Raw genomic sequence first — 20,038 nt, forward strand, 5'->3', positions numbered from 1 at the left:
CCGATTTAGCTGCTTTTGTACAAGATTCTCGAAATTTTTCTATAGTTATAATTTGTTGTTTATATTGAGAGAGTTCTCTACACGAGAGCTCAATACTGCACGACAGGTCGCCGCTCTGAGCAGTTTGTGGATTTGCTTCTTTCAGTACAACATGGACCCATTCTTTGGAGTAGAGACAAGATGTCAAATCAGGCCAGAATAGCGAGAGCGAGCGTCATGGCTGCCTAGGAATGGTTTCCTTGTTTTTTGGAAACTTGGCCTTTTTCTTTGTTCTGAAATGCTCTTCTACATTCCGAGAAGTTGCTTAAAGGAAAACTTCGTCAAATATTCGCTATACAACCTGTGAGCCCGGATTTTAGCCGTCATATTCTAATGTCGTTTTCGCTTGAGAAAACTGAAACTAATGGCGTTTTTAATTGAAAAACACTGGTGCCGTGGATTGCTCTGGTTTTGCACTTTCGATAAGAAATCGCAATGAAACACCGTCAGAATGTTGCATTTCTGCTCGAAAGTGCAAAATTAGAGCAATCCACGCCACCAGTGGTTTTCAATGAAAAACGGCATAACCCAGGGTAGTTTCATCAAACAAACACTGCACGAAACTGTGTTGGATTCGCACTTAGCAACGGGGGTGCAAACCCAGTATAAAATCAGGTTCGAAACTGACTCGTTTTTCAGTTCAATTACGTTGAAACAAGGTTCAAAACTGACTTCAAACAAACGGTTTGACAGCAGTCAGGGAGGGAACTGGGATAGGTTTGGCATCAAGCGAAAACGACATAATTATCATTACGGTTCGCCACAGTTTTCACTTTGAACGACTTCATACTTTGCTGGTGCTTGGAAATATGCACGAAAGTTGGAGAAATTTTTTATTTTTACAGTCACAATACGTATCGAAAGATCAGATCTCTTCTACAATATTTGCTTCAAATTCGTGTCCTTCTGGTGATTCCTGAAATTCGTTTGTGTTTCGCTCCCAGCTTTCCTGGCTGTTATAAAACGTGTTTTACAAGTTTTCTTACTGACCGTCTCAAGTTTTCATAGCAACCGCACACAATTGTTTTTTACATTTGCTTTTCTTTCGACGCCATCTTCGATCTAAAAGCTTGTAGTGTCATAAAAAAATTGATTTTACACAATGAACAAACATACGTTCATCAGTCTGCGAAATATTTCATGCGTTGATGAAGTATTTCCAAAGATATACGTATTTTAGAGTGTCCATATTTTGTCGCGAACAAACCTCAAACAAAAACATTAGTTTTTTAAACAAATATTCAGCTCATGCTTTGTGAAGTTTAGGTTTGATTAAGTAGTTTTTCCATCAAGAAGAAAACACTTCAAAGGTTTCACATTATAAAATATTGAAGTGTTCTCCATGGTTTAGTGCAAATAACTTGGAAAGAAACACAACCATGACGCATGAATAACTTCCAATAAAAATCTTCAATTGCAATTGACCACGTATCATCATTTAGAAAAAAAGTATATTAAATAACTATGTTCAAGCCAAATAAAACCATTGTTCTGAAGAAGAAAAAAAACAAATATTAGCATAGGATTATTATATTGATTACAAACAACCAATAACCTTTGGTTTGTACTTTGATCGTAGGAACTACGTCACCTCCTCGCAGCGGACAACCGTCGGCAATACCAGGGTAAAAAACATGTCTCACTTGACGTCCAGAGCTCCAAGGTGCTCGAGGAGTTGCTGAGAGCTTCCTCGTCCGAGGACGACTTCGAAGGACAACGAAAACAGTTTCAGGAGCGTAAACACAAAAGTCTCGATGCGCGCCATATCTCCTTTAAGTTCGAGAAGGAACCCTCGCCGTCCAGCAGTGACGAAGACTTCGAGCCGTCGTCATCGCTGCTAAGAATTGACGCCGACATTACCAAACCAGTGATCATCGATCTGAAAGTAAACCAAGCGCCGTCCGGTCAAGCGTTGACGCAATTTCAAAAAAATCTTGCCCATTTTCAGGATCTAGACTCAAGCGAGGACGAAGACTACATCTCCTCGCGGAAACAATTTCAACAGGCGAAGTCGATGAGTACCGACTCGCGTAAAAGTATACGGTTCTTTGAAATGGAAATGGGCACCAAAGATGAAAACATTCGGTCGGCGGTCCCCTTCGTACGTCAAATTACAGAAGAGGGCAAACCCAAACTCGAAGTCTATCGACCCACAACCAACCCAATCTACATTTGGTCACAAGTAAGTATCTCAATCTTTTCGGTATTTGCTTCAAATGTTGCATGATTTGTTCTAACCTATATGCATGATATCATATCTCTAACTTGCGAAAATTTGCGCCCGCATGTGAACCATTTCATAGCCACGTACATTGAGTCCAGCTGCATTTGTTTACTGGATCGATTTACGATCGCTAGTGAAGACAATTCTTAACTGGGAATCCATCGCATTGACCCCTGCAACTAGTAATGAAAACAAAGAAAGTAGCAGAAATCATGCAAGGAGCCGCCTCGAACGAACAATTTGCGTCACTAAGTGTGCCATCTACTGGGGACGTGATCAAGTTGTTCTTAGGCGGATAACGACGACAACGACGACGTTTGTTTGTAGAGAGCAGGACAGTCAATTTATTTGTGGTTACAGTGATTAGCGTATTCTGAATACAGCATCAGCGGTACGGAGTACGACGTCATTGAATTAATTTCGATAAGTTGAAAGATTCAGACTTCGCTTCTCAATGAAATTTTGATGGAAGGCAGAAGCGTTTTTGTGATTGGGCATTTGTTTTGCAACAGAAAAATATAAACACCATTTCATTTTTCGGTTCCTCCGAGCAGGATTTGAACATGCTGGATGATTTTCTAAAGTAATCAAAAAAATTTAGTTTTAGTATTGTAAAACTTGCTAGTTATTGTTGTTTAATTTTTTAATCGCCGAGTCCAATTTTGGCATAGATCATTGGGTATAGTTGTTACTCCTAGAAACTGCTGTACAAGTGCATATCTTATAGCACAAATCGTTCAAGGTCTACGAATATGAAAATAGTTTCCAATATCGTTTCTGGACTGACATGCTCAGGATATTTCCACGGGCAAAAGGTTGATTGTATCGAACAAATTACCACAGTGATTCAAAACGGGAAATTAGCGAGACAAAAATATTTTCTCAATAAATTTTATTTTTTGGTGGTTGATGTTTTCACAAAAGTTGTTTATAATCAAAAGCAATGTTAATTTGAGTAACTTTGCAAAAGTATCTACTTTTGCAGCTCTTCATTAGATCAAGTTACATACATTTTTTGGAATAAAAGTAGGGTGTTTATGAATAAATCACTTTTCTGTGAGCAGTTCATGTCAGTATTGAATAACTTCGCTTAGCAAAATTGAGCGCATTAATTCGCATTAATTTGAATACAAAGAACTTTTATGAATACATCTACATCCAAAAAAATATATTTGAGAGAAAATATATTTGGCTCGCTAATTTACCATTTTAGACCACTGTGCACTGCACTCTAATTTGAAACAGTTATGAATAGAAACTATCGGATATCTTTTGCTGGAATGAAGGGCTTATCCGTCCATCAAACATTCATCAATTCTCCTATGAGAATAGATGAGATTACGAAAGATAGATGATTTGACACACCTTTCACCGGCTTGTGAGTCGGTGAAACGATAACAATTAAGCGATTAGTATGCGGAGAGGTAAGGAATTGAGCAGTATAACTTCTACATCAAAAATAGATCGTTCAAATTATGGGATTACTTTATCTAATTCTTGTGTAACCTCAACAGATGGTGGTATTATTTGAAGGATAATGCAAAATGCGATACATAGGCCGGAACATGTTCAAACAAAAAACCGGCCAAGGTCAAGGGAGTTCCATTATAGACGCACTGGAATTTAATATTCAAAGGTTGAAAATTACTGATTACAACGGCATTTAATCACACGCTCGAACACTGCCGTGCTAATCTTCCTTGTAACGAGAAGTATGTGATTAAACAACATACGACAGATTCACAATTGTTACACTTTACAGTGTGTAATGGCCACAGCTCATGAATCAGGAAGTAAGCCACTAGCTTCAGAAGGTTACAATTGAACCTTGCTCTGTCGGTATTCTTATTATGTTGTTAAGAATACAGGAATATACGAGAACTGATGGTGCAATATAATATGTAAAATTCAAAGCATGAAGGTTTCGCAAATGATACTGTTGATGTCTAAATTTTGTTCAAGAAAAATAAAAATATTTCGAAAAACAAAGTGGTCATTCAAGGGTTAATATCTTCCTCGTGCGCTTATTACCGAGTGTACCACCAACAATGAGGTGCATCATGTGTCCTGACAGGACAGACGTTCTCTCTATGAATTACCAGTTGGGCATACCTGGCAAATCTACTGCAGTTGGCAATGCCAGGGATGGACTCTAGTTTATGATGCGACCAACGCGAGCTCATCAATACGGTTCTTTATTGCCGTGAGGAATCATCCAGTCCTGTTAGACACAACGGAGCGAAAGGAAAGCAAATTCCATAGGTTCCTTTCGAGAGCTGGCGAAAGTGATAAGAGCATAGTGGCAACGGTCAGTCTATCTCGTTTCAACTGGACAACAGAGGTTTTAAATCTGCTACAATAATTAGTATAAAAACAATCATCGATTGGCAACTAGACTCAGTTGCCGTTCGGTCGTTAAGCTGGAATCGATTGATCCTCCCGAAGGAGCGAGTGCTGTGTGTCCGTGTGTTTTGTGAAGCTCGTGAGTGACGTTAGCAACCATTTTTGTAGAACATTCCAAGTGAATATTGGAATCCTTGCCAAAGTGCGGATTTTTTTCAGTTACACATATGCTGCTCAAGATCGTTCAGGCTAAGTGCGGTAAATGTTGAAAAAAAAACCAAAGATCGACCATTAAATTGTGTTGAAATTAATAAAATTCACTTTTGATTGAAAAACAAAAATGTACGAAGAAAAGTCATACTACAGTACTCATTGGTTCGCTTGTTTTGTTTTTCGAACAAAAAACTTGAAGGGCAATTTAATTGCTTCCAAAGTTTTATATACAATCAATATGATTGTCTAATGAAGTACGAATAAAAAATCTTAAACTTATGATTCGTTTGAAAATGGGTCTGTTATTAAACCCTTACTAATCAGTCGATCTATATAATGTGTAAACACTGCGAGTAATACTTCAGCACGTACCGTAGCGCCTGATCTCGGGTGAGTGTGGATTGAACGTGGCGGATTACAACAACGTAGTGGCGCCATTACACAAATGACTTACCCAAAGACTTCTGAGTTCTGATAGTACACAATTTGAGAATTAGGTCGAGGTCACGAAGGGGGGCTTATCAAGAATGGGTTCAAATTCAGGCGGTTGTGAAACAAAATCCAACCTTCAACAGTCACTGCCAAGCCGATTCGGTTGATTTTTATTGCTGTTTACATACTTTGTAGTTGAAGGCGTTATCGGAAAACAAGTGACAACTTTTTTATTTCAGAACATTTTTCATGTGACGAATGAAAGCAGTATCAACTCAAACGTAACCATCATCACGTGCATATAGCTTATTACAACAAGTTGTTGCTATTTTTGTGTGTAATGTAACGTGTCTTTGTGTGTAACCTTTGATTTATTAAGGACTTAGATAGACAAGCATGAAATGACTTGAAAGTTTACTAACGAATCGTATATTTTCATTATGTTATGAACATTTTCTCAAATCTTAGCAAGCAAAACTATTAAATAAGTGAAGATTGAGCAATTCAGCTACGGAGTGATTGTGAGATGTTGAAAGCCGCGACACGTGGTCGAGCGTTTTCGTGATGAAAAATTACATACTCAAGCCAGGTGTCATATTCTGGCCGTTTTGCTTTCTATGTCCACTTCAACTACATTAACTAGATTGAATACCATCTGTAATTTGAAAGTATTTCGTGTGTGACACCATTTTTTTCATTTTGTTTGTGTCACTGTAGTTTTCTTGTGTCTGGCATGGATACTCTTTTTAAAAATTAACCTTTGGCAGAGCTCGATGTTTTCAACATCAAAATCATCACTTTTGAATCATTAACAACTCACGACACATCTATTCACTAATACACTATAACCTAATACTCTTTATGAGAAAATGACAGACTTAAACTTTTATCGCTTGAACCAAGGTTTACAATAGAATTAGCACTTTCCGCTGATTACGCTCACCTAGCTCAATAGGATACGTAACTCCGATACAAATGCACAAATATAATGGTGCAATGTTATTGAATAATTTCCAATATTCCAATATGATTCTACTTGTAATCGGACAAACAAGCCTGATAGTAACGATCTCGACTCTCGACTCAATATCAAAGCAGTATTTTGAGTAATTGTGAATAACTGAACAGAAAATTCGTGTCCAAATCGGCCAACCATTGAACAAACTATGAACAGGAAAAGGAGCAATTCCAGAAATCAACAGGTGGCAAGAGAAGGATCGAATTGTTAGCATTCGGACAAACCATTTTTAATCATTAACAAAGAGAGAAACTCGACTCAAGATTGATTTAAAAAAATGCATTTTATAGAGTTCTAACCGATATCCATAAACTTTTTCTTGAACACTATTTTTGTACAATTCACTGCTACAACGATTTGACCTCTCCATTCAAGAAAAACAAACGGGTTACCATACTAAAACTGTGTGCAAAATTTCATCTTTATCGGAGCATTTGAAGTCTGAAGACTTGCTACCCATTTCTGGCATTGCCTAGAACCAAAGAACAAAATAACCGAAAATCGTTTATCCATCTAAAACTTGTTTCAAAGCAAGTCAGATCTTTTTGGCTAAAGTTGACCTTGCTTACTTACTTTACTTTAATGGTGCAAAACCCGTCTTTGGAACATGACCGAACAAATTGTAGCTTTCCAAGGTACTCGATCTTGAGTCGCCGTTCTCCAGTCGCTCTGTACTTCTACTGCACGTGCATCCTCTTTGATTACGCATAGCCAGTGAAAGCGAGGTCTACCCCACAGTCGAAGACCGTTCCCAGGTTCTCTGCAGAGCATCACGCAGGACATTCTCTCTACCGGCATTCTTGCTACATGACCAGCCCATTTTAGTCTGCTGTGTTTTATAAGCCTATCAATGTCCGCATCTTTGTACACTTGGTACAGCTCATGATTCATGCGTCTGCGCCATTCTCCATTCCCCTCTTTGCCGCCGAATATTGAGCGCAGGATTTTTCTCTCAAAGACGCCGAGTACTCGAACATTTGTTTCTTTCAACGACCATGCTTCATGGCCGTATAGGACAACTGATAGTATCAACGACTTGTATAGAGCAAGTTTTGTGCGTGTTTGTAAGCTACGAGACTTCAGCTGGTTACGGAGCCCGTAGAAAGCCATATTAGCAGCTGCAACACGACTTTTCACCTCGCGGCTAATATCGTTGTCGCATGTCACTAGGGTTCCAAGAGATATGAACTTGTCAACAACCTCGTATAGTACCCCATCAATCTCCACCTCAGGTCCTACACCGTTTGGGCTGCCTCGTTCTCCACCAGCCACGATGTATTTATTCTTGGTAGAGTTTATCGTCAACCCTATTCTCGCAGTTTCTTTCTTGAAGGGCACAAAAGCCTCTTCCACTGCTTTACGATCCACACCTATAATATCAATGTCGTCCGCAAAACCAATAGGCATGTAAGACTTATTGATGATGGTTCCGTTTCGCCGGATCTTCGTATCGCACCTGAACAACAAATTTGAGAGCGCGTTGTCTGCTTCAATCTATCTAACACCACGAAAGCATCGGATGTCGTACCAGCTATCTTGACGCTTGATTTCGATCCATCCAGCGTCGCACGAATCAATCTAACTAGCTTTGTCGGAAAGCCATGTTCCAACATGATTTGCCACAATTCGTTACGTTTCACAGGATCGTACGCTGCTTTGAAATCTACAAACAGATGATGAGTCCGCAAGTTGTACTCCCGAAATTTATTGAAAATTTGTCGCAAGGTGAATATCTGATCCGTCGTTGAACGTGACCTTTACTGTTTATGAATTCGTGTCTTACTTTTTCTGCTCTTCAAAGTTTTAGCAACATAAATCTACGTACAAGTAGCCGGTCACTCCAAGATCAAAATGAGTCCTTCCGCAATTCAGAGTAGGGTTGTTTTTCGCTTTCTAGGCCGAATCCGAGTCCTGTTGGAAAACCCAATGCCCGGAACCAAAATGTCCACAGCAGACAAATTACAGCTTAAGCAATGTACCATAAAAATTATGGCATTTGTGGGCTTCTGGATCTTTTTAATTGGATAAGGATCGTTCCGTCGAATCGTACATTATTAAGTCCACTTCAGTGACCCCACCCACTTCTCTTTCGCAGTGGTGGGCGTTTCCGACATTCTTTTTGATCTTTATCATATATGGTAGTCGGATTCGATCTCAATTTGGAATCTTTTGGTAGACTTCATCGACCGACTGCTTTTACACATGTGATCGAGAGGAAGTTCAGCAAATTAGAAACAATAGCAAAGTCTATGAATACCAGCATTGATTTAGAAATGCGTCGTTTGTCAAATTGATGATTCATGGGATAATAATTGAAGTTTACCGAGTTATTCCAATAAAGAAATCAGTAAATTTTCACAGAATTCTAAAATATATTTTATTGAATGAATTCTACTTTGCAAGTGAGTATCTCATCGATGCAAAAAGGTGATACCCGATCACCATATATTTGAACTATTTTTTTTTTGATACTTGTTAGAAAATTTTGTAATTTAACTACTAGCGAGATCAGACTTATATAAGCGTTTGCTACTAAAACAGCTTTTTGAGAAAAATATCAATACAAATCATTTCTCTTCGTTTCTAATGAAAATTCACACTTTTTTCTCGATTCCTCCCATCACGCACTGCACACCTCCGGAGTCAACTTCCTTGGCACAATTTGTACCACATTATGGTCATCCCAGTCGTGTCTTTGCTCTGCAGCTGCATATTCCTTGCCAAATCATCAGTTTCTGGCAAATTTGTGCATAAAAGCAAACTGAAGCTTCGCAGGAACATCTCCTCGTGCCGTCGCCATATAGAATTTTTGGCCAGGAAGCTGTCCGAGATTCGTTTTTGACCTAGGTTTCATCGTCGATGGGTATTTTTTGAACGGTACTGTGAGCAGCAGCGTATTTTTGTGCGATTTTATTATCTGATAGTCCAGGGTTTGCTCTGACGGTTAAGAACCGTTCAGTTTCTGGTTCAGCTTGCGGTCATAAGTTCCACTACGACGCTCACCTTGAGGCACTCAATCCACGCTCTTTCGCTCCCTCAAACGTTTAAGCACATCACGCACGGTTATTTCGACGTGAATATTTCATAAGGGCACATAAACCAATGAGAGATTCTCTCTGTTTAATTTCTCTTCTGTTAATAATACCTAAATTTTCACGTTCACTTACCAAATTTGCATATAGAATGAAAGAAAATATCTCCAGCTTTGTAATAGTATCTTACATGTCACGAACAATTGCGTAATAGCGCAGGTATAATCGAAAGAGAAAGTAAACAAAGAGAATCTGTCAATTGTTTTAAGGCCCTTTTGAAATGTTCACGTCGATTTTGGTGATTTCAAACGTTTTAGCGATTTTTATCGCGGACCATCTGGAATAACTCACTGTACGAAACACCGTGAAATTTATACCACAGAAAGTGGGTACCTAGGTAAACAAACCGCTGTAAAAGAATTCTTGCAGCGGTCACTTTCCGTACCGCTGCAACACAATAAGTGATTCCGGGTTCTAACTGGACATAACTTTATAAACTTGTTACGCATTGTCAAGCAGCAGAATTACTTTCCTAAATCTTCGGACTAATGACGATCGTTTTTCGATTAGCCCATTATTTAATGCGATGATTTACTATCTCAATATATTCAATCACTATGACGCTGTTTTTCAACGGAATGTGACTTGTGTATTTTTAAAGTTAAGCCGATCAGTACTTCCTAACAGATCTGTATCTCTCTTTGGCACTTGTTATAATTTTTTATTATTTTAAATACTCATGAGACTAGATTTATATCAGAAGTCGTCATGAAAATGGCTTGTTGTTATAAACTTGATTGGATGCGAACAGAAAAGAATGACGTGTGTAATACTTATTGCTAGCGACATCTAACAGTCAAATCGATAAACTGTTACTTATACCCCAGGTAGTTTGAGTCGCACGGCATCTAATTGTAATCGTTGAACTTTTCATTAATTGTGAGTAGTTACAACGAAACATTTTAAATTCATATGCTCCCGAACATACGTAAACCAATTCAATATGGATGACTAGCAAACTTGAACGAATTGTACCGACCGGAATTGTACCGGTAGTCTCGAGTATTTGACTGAAATGATGAGTTCTAAGATGAGTTCTAAGTGACTTGACTAAACTTCAAGAAATAATTTCTTTTTCGGCAGACATTGCATTCGCCGAACCACTTCACTAAACGACTCATCAAACATTGAATAACGCCACCGTTCAAATTTGGCACCGAGATGGCCGGACCACTTGAACCCAATTAAACCGACCATAAAAAATAGCATCGCAACAACCTGTTTCCGACATTCGAACGAACGCACTTATGTTTTCTTCTGGGGGCTCGGTAGCTTGCCGTTCGTAGTCAGGCTGCCTAACGGAACATTTAAACCGCAATGGTGTTTTGTTCGTTTATTCACTTGCATACAAATGCCTGGAAGGCATTACAGTTGTCACACTATTTAGCCTCACTGCCGGGGTGGCCCTGATTGCAGGAAACCAATTGACAATGATTCCGTTTTGATTAGTTTAATTACTTTATGTAGACACATGGTGGTTTGTGTGTCAGCCGATCACTGTCCTCTCCCATCAGCAGAACCAGCGAAATTGCTTTCGGATTGTTTTGATGCTTTCTTTGCTCACAATTGCAAAGCAGTCTGAGAGCTCTCGAGAGAAGGATTCAATTTCCAGCTGTTGTCAGTTCCAGTACTGTTTTCAGCTTAGTTAGTGAAGACGTGACCACGCTGTATCTTGAAACCATCATTTCCTCTCGCTTTGAATAGGAGAGATCGTGGGTGGCTGGTTTTTGCGCTTACCACTTCATGTGCACAGCGGAGCGTATCCTTCGATGAGTACTGGAAAGCCGGAATTTTTTTACCCTCTCCCATCGGTTGCACATTGATTCGCTGACGACAAGATTGTGCGTACATATCACATGCTTTCCGCTATAAGGACAGTCTTTAATTTTCCATCGTTGCTTTTTGAGATTTTTTTGGCAGTATCAATCTTTCTGTTTCCAATCAAGTGTCAAGCCGCCGGTTGCACACTGATTTCATACTTTTCGATGCGTTGATGTAATGAGTTCCGAGACGTCGTTGTAACTGGATTAGATAGTTTGTTTCAGTTTTTTTTACTAGACTGCTTCCATTGGATTTTGTGATAAAAGGATACAAATATTGGAAGAAAAGGTGGAAAATTTACGCGAAACCAGTCCTCGCCAAAATTTGGCTCGCTCGTCCACATATGGCAACAGTTGGAATGGTGCGTGTTTTTTCATATACTACATAATCGAGTATTCCAGTTGAGTCGGCTTCTCGTTGATTTTAGAACATGCTGGTTGGCAATTGCCGCACAGACCATGGTTTGAAATCTAACAACCAGGAGTAAGAAGAATCAGACTGCCAAGAAGATAGTGGAAAGTTTTCCGTTTTTTTGCCTTCTACTCGTCCCACCATGGTCCCGCCATGAATAAAGCAAAGTGTGAAGACGCGTACTAGCTTTGTGATTTGCCAGCTGATAAGGAGTATGATGAAAGTGGTCTCATTTCACAGGATTATCGGGAGCCATACAAAGACTTGATCTTGATCGCAATTTAAAATGTGGATTAATATTCCTGAGTGCTATGAGGTATTACAACTAATGCTCTACGGTAGTATTTACAAATCTATGTAGTGCTTCGGTTTCCTTTATATTGATTATAACGGTGCGAATATTAACAGACGAGGTCACATTCGTCGAAAATAGAATGAAGCATAATATTCAAATTTAACTTCGTATACGTATGTACAAGTATGCTGAAGAGATCTGCCTACAAATTAGTCATAATCGTACTCCGCACACCTCCATAGTAGAACCGTCGTGTTTCATTGGAGCTATCGAAAGTTATCAATTCTGCGTAAATTGAGTTAGCGCATAGACGGCTGAGACCAAAATAAAAATCCTCTTTTAACAAGCCTATCGTTAAATGCGTGTCGTCCTAAATTACTTCAATCAATGAATTTATGCCTTATTTCACTGACGCTTCACACCCACACCCGCCGAGGTACGTGTTCCAGCTAGTGTAATTTGTTTTCGCAATCGCTTCGATTGCCTTCCGCGGACGGCAGTCTTAATTCTTGACAATCGGACTGCTCGCTGCATTTCTCTCCATTAGGGTGGTCATTGGGGCAAGGATGAATAAAGCAATATGCTTTATTTTGTTGAAATATTTGTTCAAATAAACATGATCAGTTTTGATTGAATGCTAGACAATAGCTGTCTTTTCGTGGTAAGGAAATTATGGATTAGTACTTTGGAAAAACCACCTTCCTGTTGTTCATCCCTGAATCTGTGCTGAATAATACCAGACATGTTACTAGACTACCCTAGATGTAACTCAACTTGTCGCTTTTGTGCCAAATTTGCGAGTAAAAATCACTCGTCATGTTCGGTTAGACCTGAACCACGTCTCATAGGCAGCATAAGCTTCTTCTATCGCGTAACAAGAGTTTATGCTTTCCAATCTGTGATGGCGTGTGATGTCTGGTGGTACCTCCTTGTGTACTAAGTGTTGACCGTTCGGTGGCTGGCCCACTTGACCTGTATAAAATAACCTATCGAAATTTGAACTGTCTCAGTTGTTCGTATGTTCACATCGATAGCGCATGATCTTGAGCAGCATCCCGCAGTCGGGTTCGAATTTGAAAGTAAGTTCGTTCCAAGTGTAACTGAAGTGATCCACAAATGCAGCAAGGACCAATTCTTATAGTTACGATCATTTCACAGCCGTTGAACTATACACGGAAGCGTACGCAGTGAGAAGTTGGATCTGGAATAGAAGTGGTACGCAAACGCGTTGCATTCAGCTCAAAGATGGTTAAGCTGCTGATGCGCGCGGACACCCACGTGTCCTTCTCAGTACCCGCGGAAGAGCCGGTGGCAAAGTGCACATTTTCGCAGGTTTTTATTTTTTCTTTATCATTTTTCGGTCCTTTCTGGGAAGATGACTATATTCTGCGTTCTAGGGAACTAATTATGTTTTTGTCTCCTTTTTTTCTCAAACAATAAAGGTGCTGGCGGCGCTGTCGGTATCCCTTGGTTCCATGGTCGTAGGATTTTCGTCGGCGTACACCTCACCGGCACTGGTGTCTATGAAGGATCGCAATATCACCTCGTTCGAAGTCACGGATCAGTCGGTAAGTAGCAAACAGATCTAGTATATCAATTTGTCCGGAGGTAGAGCCTTTGCACGCAGTGACATTTGAAGTGTTGACTATAAATATGTAATGGCACAAAATAAGTGTGAAATGAATGTGAAAATTACACAAAATACAAGGACACATCAGTTTGGGGTATTGAACTGAAATTACCCTTTGGACAGCACAGGTACTTCATCAAGGGAACAATGAATTCGAAGAAATATATTTTATTATCAGCACATCCTACAAATATTGAAAATATGTTTTCATTTTCAAAACACAAATTTTAATTCTTCAGATTCTCAACAATTTAATACTGATGTTAAAAAACATATTTTGAGGCTATGATGTCAAAAGATTCTAAATACAGTAAATTTAATATATTTAAAAAGCGTTATAACAAAACATAACAAAATAAACATAAACCACAGTTGGGAAAAAGTATAAAAACTTAGACCCAACCCCCGATTAAACCTATCTAATGAGCATCGATTTCGGACATTTCCATTTCTATTATTGGACTTGTAGGGAATATACGAAAAAAATTGCTTGTTCAATAGAATGATTGTAACCAACATGGACATTAAATTTTTATTTATTACATGAACGCAACAGAATTCACACGAAGAAAATGTTGGAAGTTCTATTTGTCGGCTGACTTCGACAATTTCGGTTGAATTTTGAGAAACTCACGCACTTATGCTGGAGTAGTTATGTGTTTCGTCAACGGAATTTACTGAGTAAAAAAAAAACTTAATACTGGTTCTTTGTTTAATACTCAATTTTGGACCGAAAACGCAAGCATACTATCATTTTGGGCGCAATAACTTGGTTACCATACTGAACAAAATGTCATGACATTTTCAGTGGAACTCTTACTGCAATATTGGCTAGCTCATGAAATGCAACATAACAGGCACAATAATTATTAAATTTAACCTGTTTCGGTATTAAAAGCATGAATTGACAGGTGAATGATATAGCAGAAATGCAATTTACGAAAAAATCGAAACCGCAACAATCTCCTATTCTAGGAAATCGTTTTGCTCACTAAACTACTATGAATATGACACATGATTTCGAAAGAAACCCAATTGAACAAAACCTCCGTAGATATTCAGACTTTACACGGCCGCTGTGTGGTTTAGTTCTCAGTCTCGCTTTTGTGGCATTATTGCCTAAGAGAGCCAACATGTCGAACCTAAAATATCAAGCATATTAAGGAAAAATTAAATCCTAATGCTTCACGATTACTGTAGTCAGTCTTGGTGATTGCCGAAAATTTGACAGAAGCTGCTATATTGATATATTGTATACAACATTTTCAATCCGGTAGAAGATGCTACAAGAACTCGAGTCTCTCAATGCATGAACCGCGAGAGAATTTTTCTACATTTCTTCGCTCCACTTCATACTCTGAGTATTTCACGGTTCTCAAAAAAAAAATCCCAGTCGGACAATGATTGGTGCTGTGTGGAATGTACCAAAAGAGAATCGCAAGTTGACAACTATTGCAGAAAATCGAATCGATGATTCGACTTGATGATTCTCATACTAGGTTGCAATATTAATCAAAACCCTTGTGTGGAGCATTCACAGACATTTTCATAGACACAACTCATACAAAGGTTATATACACATAGTTAGAATAAGCGGCAATAGTAAAATGATTCTATCGCAATTATCAACTGCCCGTATAGAATCGGATCGCGAAACGAGCATAAGCGACCGTTTGTTGCTTCAGAGAGGATCCTCACAGCAACGTGCTAACCTTTGATTCTCAGAAATGTCATCGAGAGAAATTGGCTCTTGCACTGCTGTCGATTCTATGTTAAATGAGCCATGCCGGGTTTTTGGTGTTGCGATGATATCCGTCTCTCTTTGATGGCACTGATTCAATCGTTGAAGAGTTGCCAGTGAGCGTTCTTTGATACGATAAAAGCCATCCTTGACTGTAGTTATTGGTAGTTTCAGAAAATTGAGTTGGGGTAATTCCGATAAAGGAATTACGTTCGAAATTGACTCGAATCTTAATTAAATGACGTAGAAAAAGACGGGTTCAGGTTCAGGTTCAGGACAAGAAATCAGTTCATGAACTCTGACACTGAACTCATGTTTAGTATCCAGATTCCGTATTTAATTCTGGAACTGAGTTCTACACTTGAATTCCGAATCTGAATTAAGGAGCTGAATTCAGTTCCAAAATCTAGGCTCCGAATTGAATCCTAGCATGCAGGTTCTGAATTCTGAACCTGAATTTTGGAAATGAATTCTGATATATTTTTTTTATTATGGACCTTTTAACCGCGGGTCCGCGGAAATTCTGAAACTGATGATAGGAAATAAATTCTGAAACTGAATTCAGGAAGTAAATTCTGAAACTGAATTCAGGGCATAAATAATGGTTCAGAAGTCAGTTCGAAAATTCTGGTTTGCAGTTCATATCTAAAATTTTGTTCCAGAATCTAGATCTAGAATTCATATCTTGAATCAGAAGTCTGGGTACGAATTCCGAGCTTAATTTAAAGCACTAAATGCAGTTACAAAATTAAGTCAATATACCAGTTTCAAAAACCTAGTTCCACAATCTAGAATAAGGATTCTGTTCCAGAGCTTTAGTTTTAACGTTTGAACCTGTATTTTGGGACTAAATTCTGAAACTGTTCTAAAATTTAGTTTTAGAATTTTGTTCCAGAATTCAATCCAAATGAAACCAAATTACATCACGCAGAAGGTCTGCAGTTTTTGCTTTTGGTGGAAGGTTCTGACCACGACGTCCGTCTAACGCACAAGACGAAATGATCGATTTTCGACAATGGTTTTCCTTTTATACTTCATTGTTTCTAAAAGTTTGTTTGTATTTAGCATTGTCTTACAAAATTTAAAAATTTAATCATAAGTTGCTGATGGGAGCGGATCATTTAGCCGAAAGCCATTTCGCCGAAAGTCGTTTAGCCGAATGCTATTTCGCCGCAAGTCGTTTCGCCGAATGCCATTTCGCCAAAATTTGTTCCGCCGAAAGGGTAATTCCGCCGAAAGGATCATTTCGCCGAAAGGGCCATTTCGCCGAAAGGATTTTTTTTTACGAAAGGGTAATTTTGAATACATAACATAATTTATTAGGAAACTGCAAATTCTGGATATTCAAGCGAAAGCGGTGCTCTCTTGCATACAAACCTGTAACCGCCTCGTTTCCCCGGTCTATTCAAATCTAGGTTTCTTTGCTTCAGTTACGCCCGAACGAGCGGTAGCGAGGTCAGATAGCATACGAACAAAACGATGTGGCGAAGACGCATTAGATATTTTTTCATCTGCACTCAGTTATCAAAACTATTGAAATTATATTCACTCTAAATATTTTTTCATCTGCACTCACTTATCAAAATTATTGAACTTATATTCCTTTTGTGGAATTTGACTTTCTATTTCAACTGACATTGCCACCGATTCATAGCGTACAGAATCATTACATGGCTGGTATAGCGATCCTACTGATACTAGGAACTCTTCCAGGTCGGTACACGAATATACGACAACTGGCTTGTAAGATCAGGTACCTATGCGTTGAACCGCCAACCCGGGTTAATGACGTAGAAACTAGGTCTTCAAACAGATATTTTGGTGAATAAAGAATTAGGTTGGGCATCAAGCACAAACGAACTAAAAATGCATTTAATTTTCAAACGCAATTTATTCAATATTACAATTTAGAAATGCGACGAAAAAATTACACGCAGATTTTTCTCAACTACGAAAACCAACCACGGAAAATTCGAGAAAGTTTAACTTCATAATTCAAGCAAGCAGCATAGAAGTAAACAAATCGAAAAAGGGCGAAACTCTCATTTCGTTGATTTATTCAGTGGAAATAGTAGAAAAGTGGAACACGCATTGGAACAGCTTTTGGAGGGGACAAAACCAGATTCTTTGGAACAAAATGCACCCAATAAGCGTCATACGATTTTGATACAATTATAGAATAGTGATATGAAGCAAAATCCATCCCAACTGGTGATTTTCCGAAATATTCTTCTTTTGAAAACAATTATCCACTTTGAAATTATTGTTTCCGTTGTGTTCGTTGGAGGTTCGGCTTTTGCGCCATCCATCATATAGAAACCGAATCTGACCTATCTCAATGTATAACTTCTTAGCACGGATCGTGGTAACAGTTATACGTAGATTTTCTAGACTTGGGAGGCTTTGAATCTCACGAGCATGTAATCCGGCATTTGTCGTGACGTGAATATGAAAAACGCTGAACTTGTTGGCATCATCACGAGTTGAAATATTGGGATGTCTATTGAAATTAACCTCCCTTCACATTTTCCTACATGCTGCGCCTTTCTGCTCCACACTTGTGAAACAACGTCAATTGGCTCTCCAAATTTTTTTGTACTGTTGAGAAAGTTCATTTGAAGATTTGCAGAATTCATATTAGTGTACACTCAAGTCTCAATTGCAAAGAGATTTCGCCTATTTTCTTAATTTGGAATTCCCGTCAAAATCACCTTGACACTTAAAAAAGGTTAAGAAAATAATTTTCTTCAATCCAGAAACATCATTCAGTAATAGCCGTTCAACCGAGAAGGTTGTGTATAGAAGCGTACAGTTTAATAACGCTGGTTGGTTTACACGCGTTAAATACGACAACGGTTGAACTACAGGTAGAAACCTGTTGGCAGCAGCCGTTAAAACGTATAGTCGTGCTGCATAAGAGAGCCCTAGTGCTGGGCCAAGCTGGTGAAGGAAACAACAAAGGGCGTTTCCCAAACTCTACCCAGGCCGCAATATACAGCCACAAGTGCTGAGCAGGAGAGTGCAAAGGCACATCGAAGAGGAAGAGTGCAAAGGCACATAGAAGCAGGAGAGTGCAAAGGCACACCGGTGCGAAGGCACTTCGGTGCAGAAGCATATCGGTGCGGAGCACTAGGAAGAAGGAGACAAGACAACTCGGTCTTTCCACTGCCATACAACACGCAGGTATACACCGGTGACCTGCGCTGGTTACACCTGGCGAAGACGAAAGCAAATCGGAATTCGAGTGGTGCTGGATGTCAGGTAGCAGTAGCATCACATCATATTCTATCGCTACAGTGAGCTTCAGCATTGTATCAACGTCCAGATACATCCAACAAGAACATCTAGAGCAACGAGGATCTACACGGCAGTGCAACGGAGATAGACAACAATTTCAAGGTAGAAGTTTTTTCTTTTCCTTTTGATTGAGTACTGTGTAGTGTTGGTTTCAAATTTTATTTTAAAGTTTAGTTAAAAATTTTAATGTAATGGATGAATCCATGGACGTAAATCCTAGCATGAATCCGATACCCCCACGAACGAAAAAATATCAGGAGAGCTCTTCTGGGCCTTGGATAGTCTTTTTTAGACGTATATCAAAGCCATTAAACATTTTTCAAATTAATAAAGGTTTGACATCACGATACTCTTCAATCAAAGAGATCATAAAAGTAAATAACGATAAAATTCGTGTTGTGGTAAATAATTTGAAACACGCGAATGATATTGTCTCCTCGGAACATTTCAATAAAGAGTATAAAGTTTACATACCCTCCAAAGATGTCGAAATTGACGGTGTTGTTACCGAAGCGAGTCTTTCGGTAGATGATTTACTCAAGCATGGTGTTGGTCGTTTCAAGAACTCTATGCTTGAGGGTGTGAAAATACTGGAGTGCAAACAACTGTACTCAGTAGTTCATGAAGAGGAAAAAAAAGTTTATCGCCCATCAGACTCGTTTCGAGTGACATTTGCCGGGTCTGCGTTGCCGTCCCATGTCTATGTCGATAAAATTCGCCTCCCTGTTCGGCTTTTTGTTCCAAATGTAATGAATTGTACGAACTGCAAAAAATTCGGCCACACAGCTACTTACTGTAGTAATAAACCAAAATGTATTAAGTGTGAAGGGCCTCATAAAGATAATGATTGCAACAAGGAAATTGAAAAATGTATTCATTGTGGGAATAGTCCTCATGATGATATTTCAGTATGCACTGCATTTAAAGTGCACAAAGACAAAATTAAGCTTTCTTTAAAAGCACGTTCTAAGCGCACATATGCAGAAATGCTTAAAACGGTCATTGATGTCCCCCCTTTGGAAACCGAAAACGGGTTTTCAAATCTAGAGGAACCAGAGGACTCTGACTCTGACGAAAATAGTGAAGGTAATTCGTTTATCACTACCCAAGGGTCAGTTAAGAGAAAGAAGTCTTCCTCCAAATTACCAAAAAAGACACCTAAAATTTCATCTTCAAAAAAAGATCCCCGTGTTAAACAAAAAAAGTCAAAACCAAAGACTGTGCCTCCTGGTTTGTCAAATTCACAAACCAATCCAGGATCTAGTACAGAAAAAGATAATAATCCAGTGGGCTCCATTTCACAGCCACCAACAGGATTACTGAAGTTTTCGGAAATTGTTGAATGGATTTTCTCAGCATTCAATATATCTGAACCCTTAAAGACCCTCATAATGGCATTCCTTCCAATAGCTAGAACCTTTTTGAAGCAGTTATCAGCTCAATGGCCAATTGTCTCAGGTTTTGTATCTTTTGATGGATAAT

General features: G+C 38.9%; 2 protein-coding genes across 5 annotated transcripts in view; one reads left to right on the top strand and one right to left on the bottom strand.

The window, feature by feature from the left end:
• The window catches only part of LOC131439226 (RING-box protein 2), a 101,426-nt gene that overhangs the window by 66,187 nt on the left and 15,201 nt on the right, over positions 1-20,038 (bottom strand). The window lies entirely within an intron of this gene.
• Positions 1-20,038, top strand: part of LOC131439223 (facilitated trehalose transporter Tret1) — a 42,268-nt gene that overhangs the window by 12,595 nt on the left and 9,635 nt on the right. The window contains exons 3-5 of one of the 4 annotated variants that reach the window (XM_058609985.1): positions 1,619-1,924; positions 1,988-2,221; positions 13,331-13,456. In XM_058609985.1, the coding sequence (XP_058465968.1) occupies positions 1,619-1,924; positions 1,988-2,221; positions 13,331-13,456 (666 nt within the window). Of the gene's footprint in view, positions 1-1,618; positions 1,925-1,987; positions 2,222-2,269; positions 4,746-4,798; positions 13,221-13,330; positions 13,457-20,038 lie in introns of those variants that run through there. The other 3 variants (XM_058609987.1, XM_058609988.1, XM_058609986.1) reach the window with 3 other exon arrangements.

This window comes from Malaya genurostris, chromosome 3 (assembly GCF_030247185.1).
Source record: "Malaya genurostris strain Urasoe2022 chromosome 3, Malgen_1.1, whole genome shotgun sequence".
Classification (NCBI taxonomy): Eukaryota; Metazoa; Arthropoda; class Insecta; order Diptera; family Culicidae; genus Malaya; species Malaya genurostris.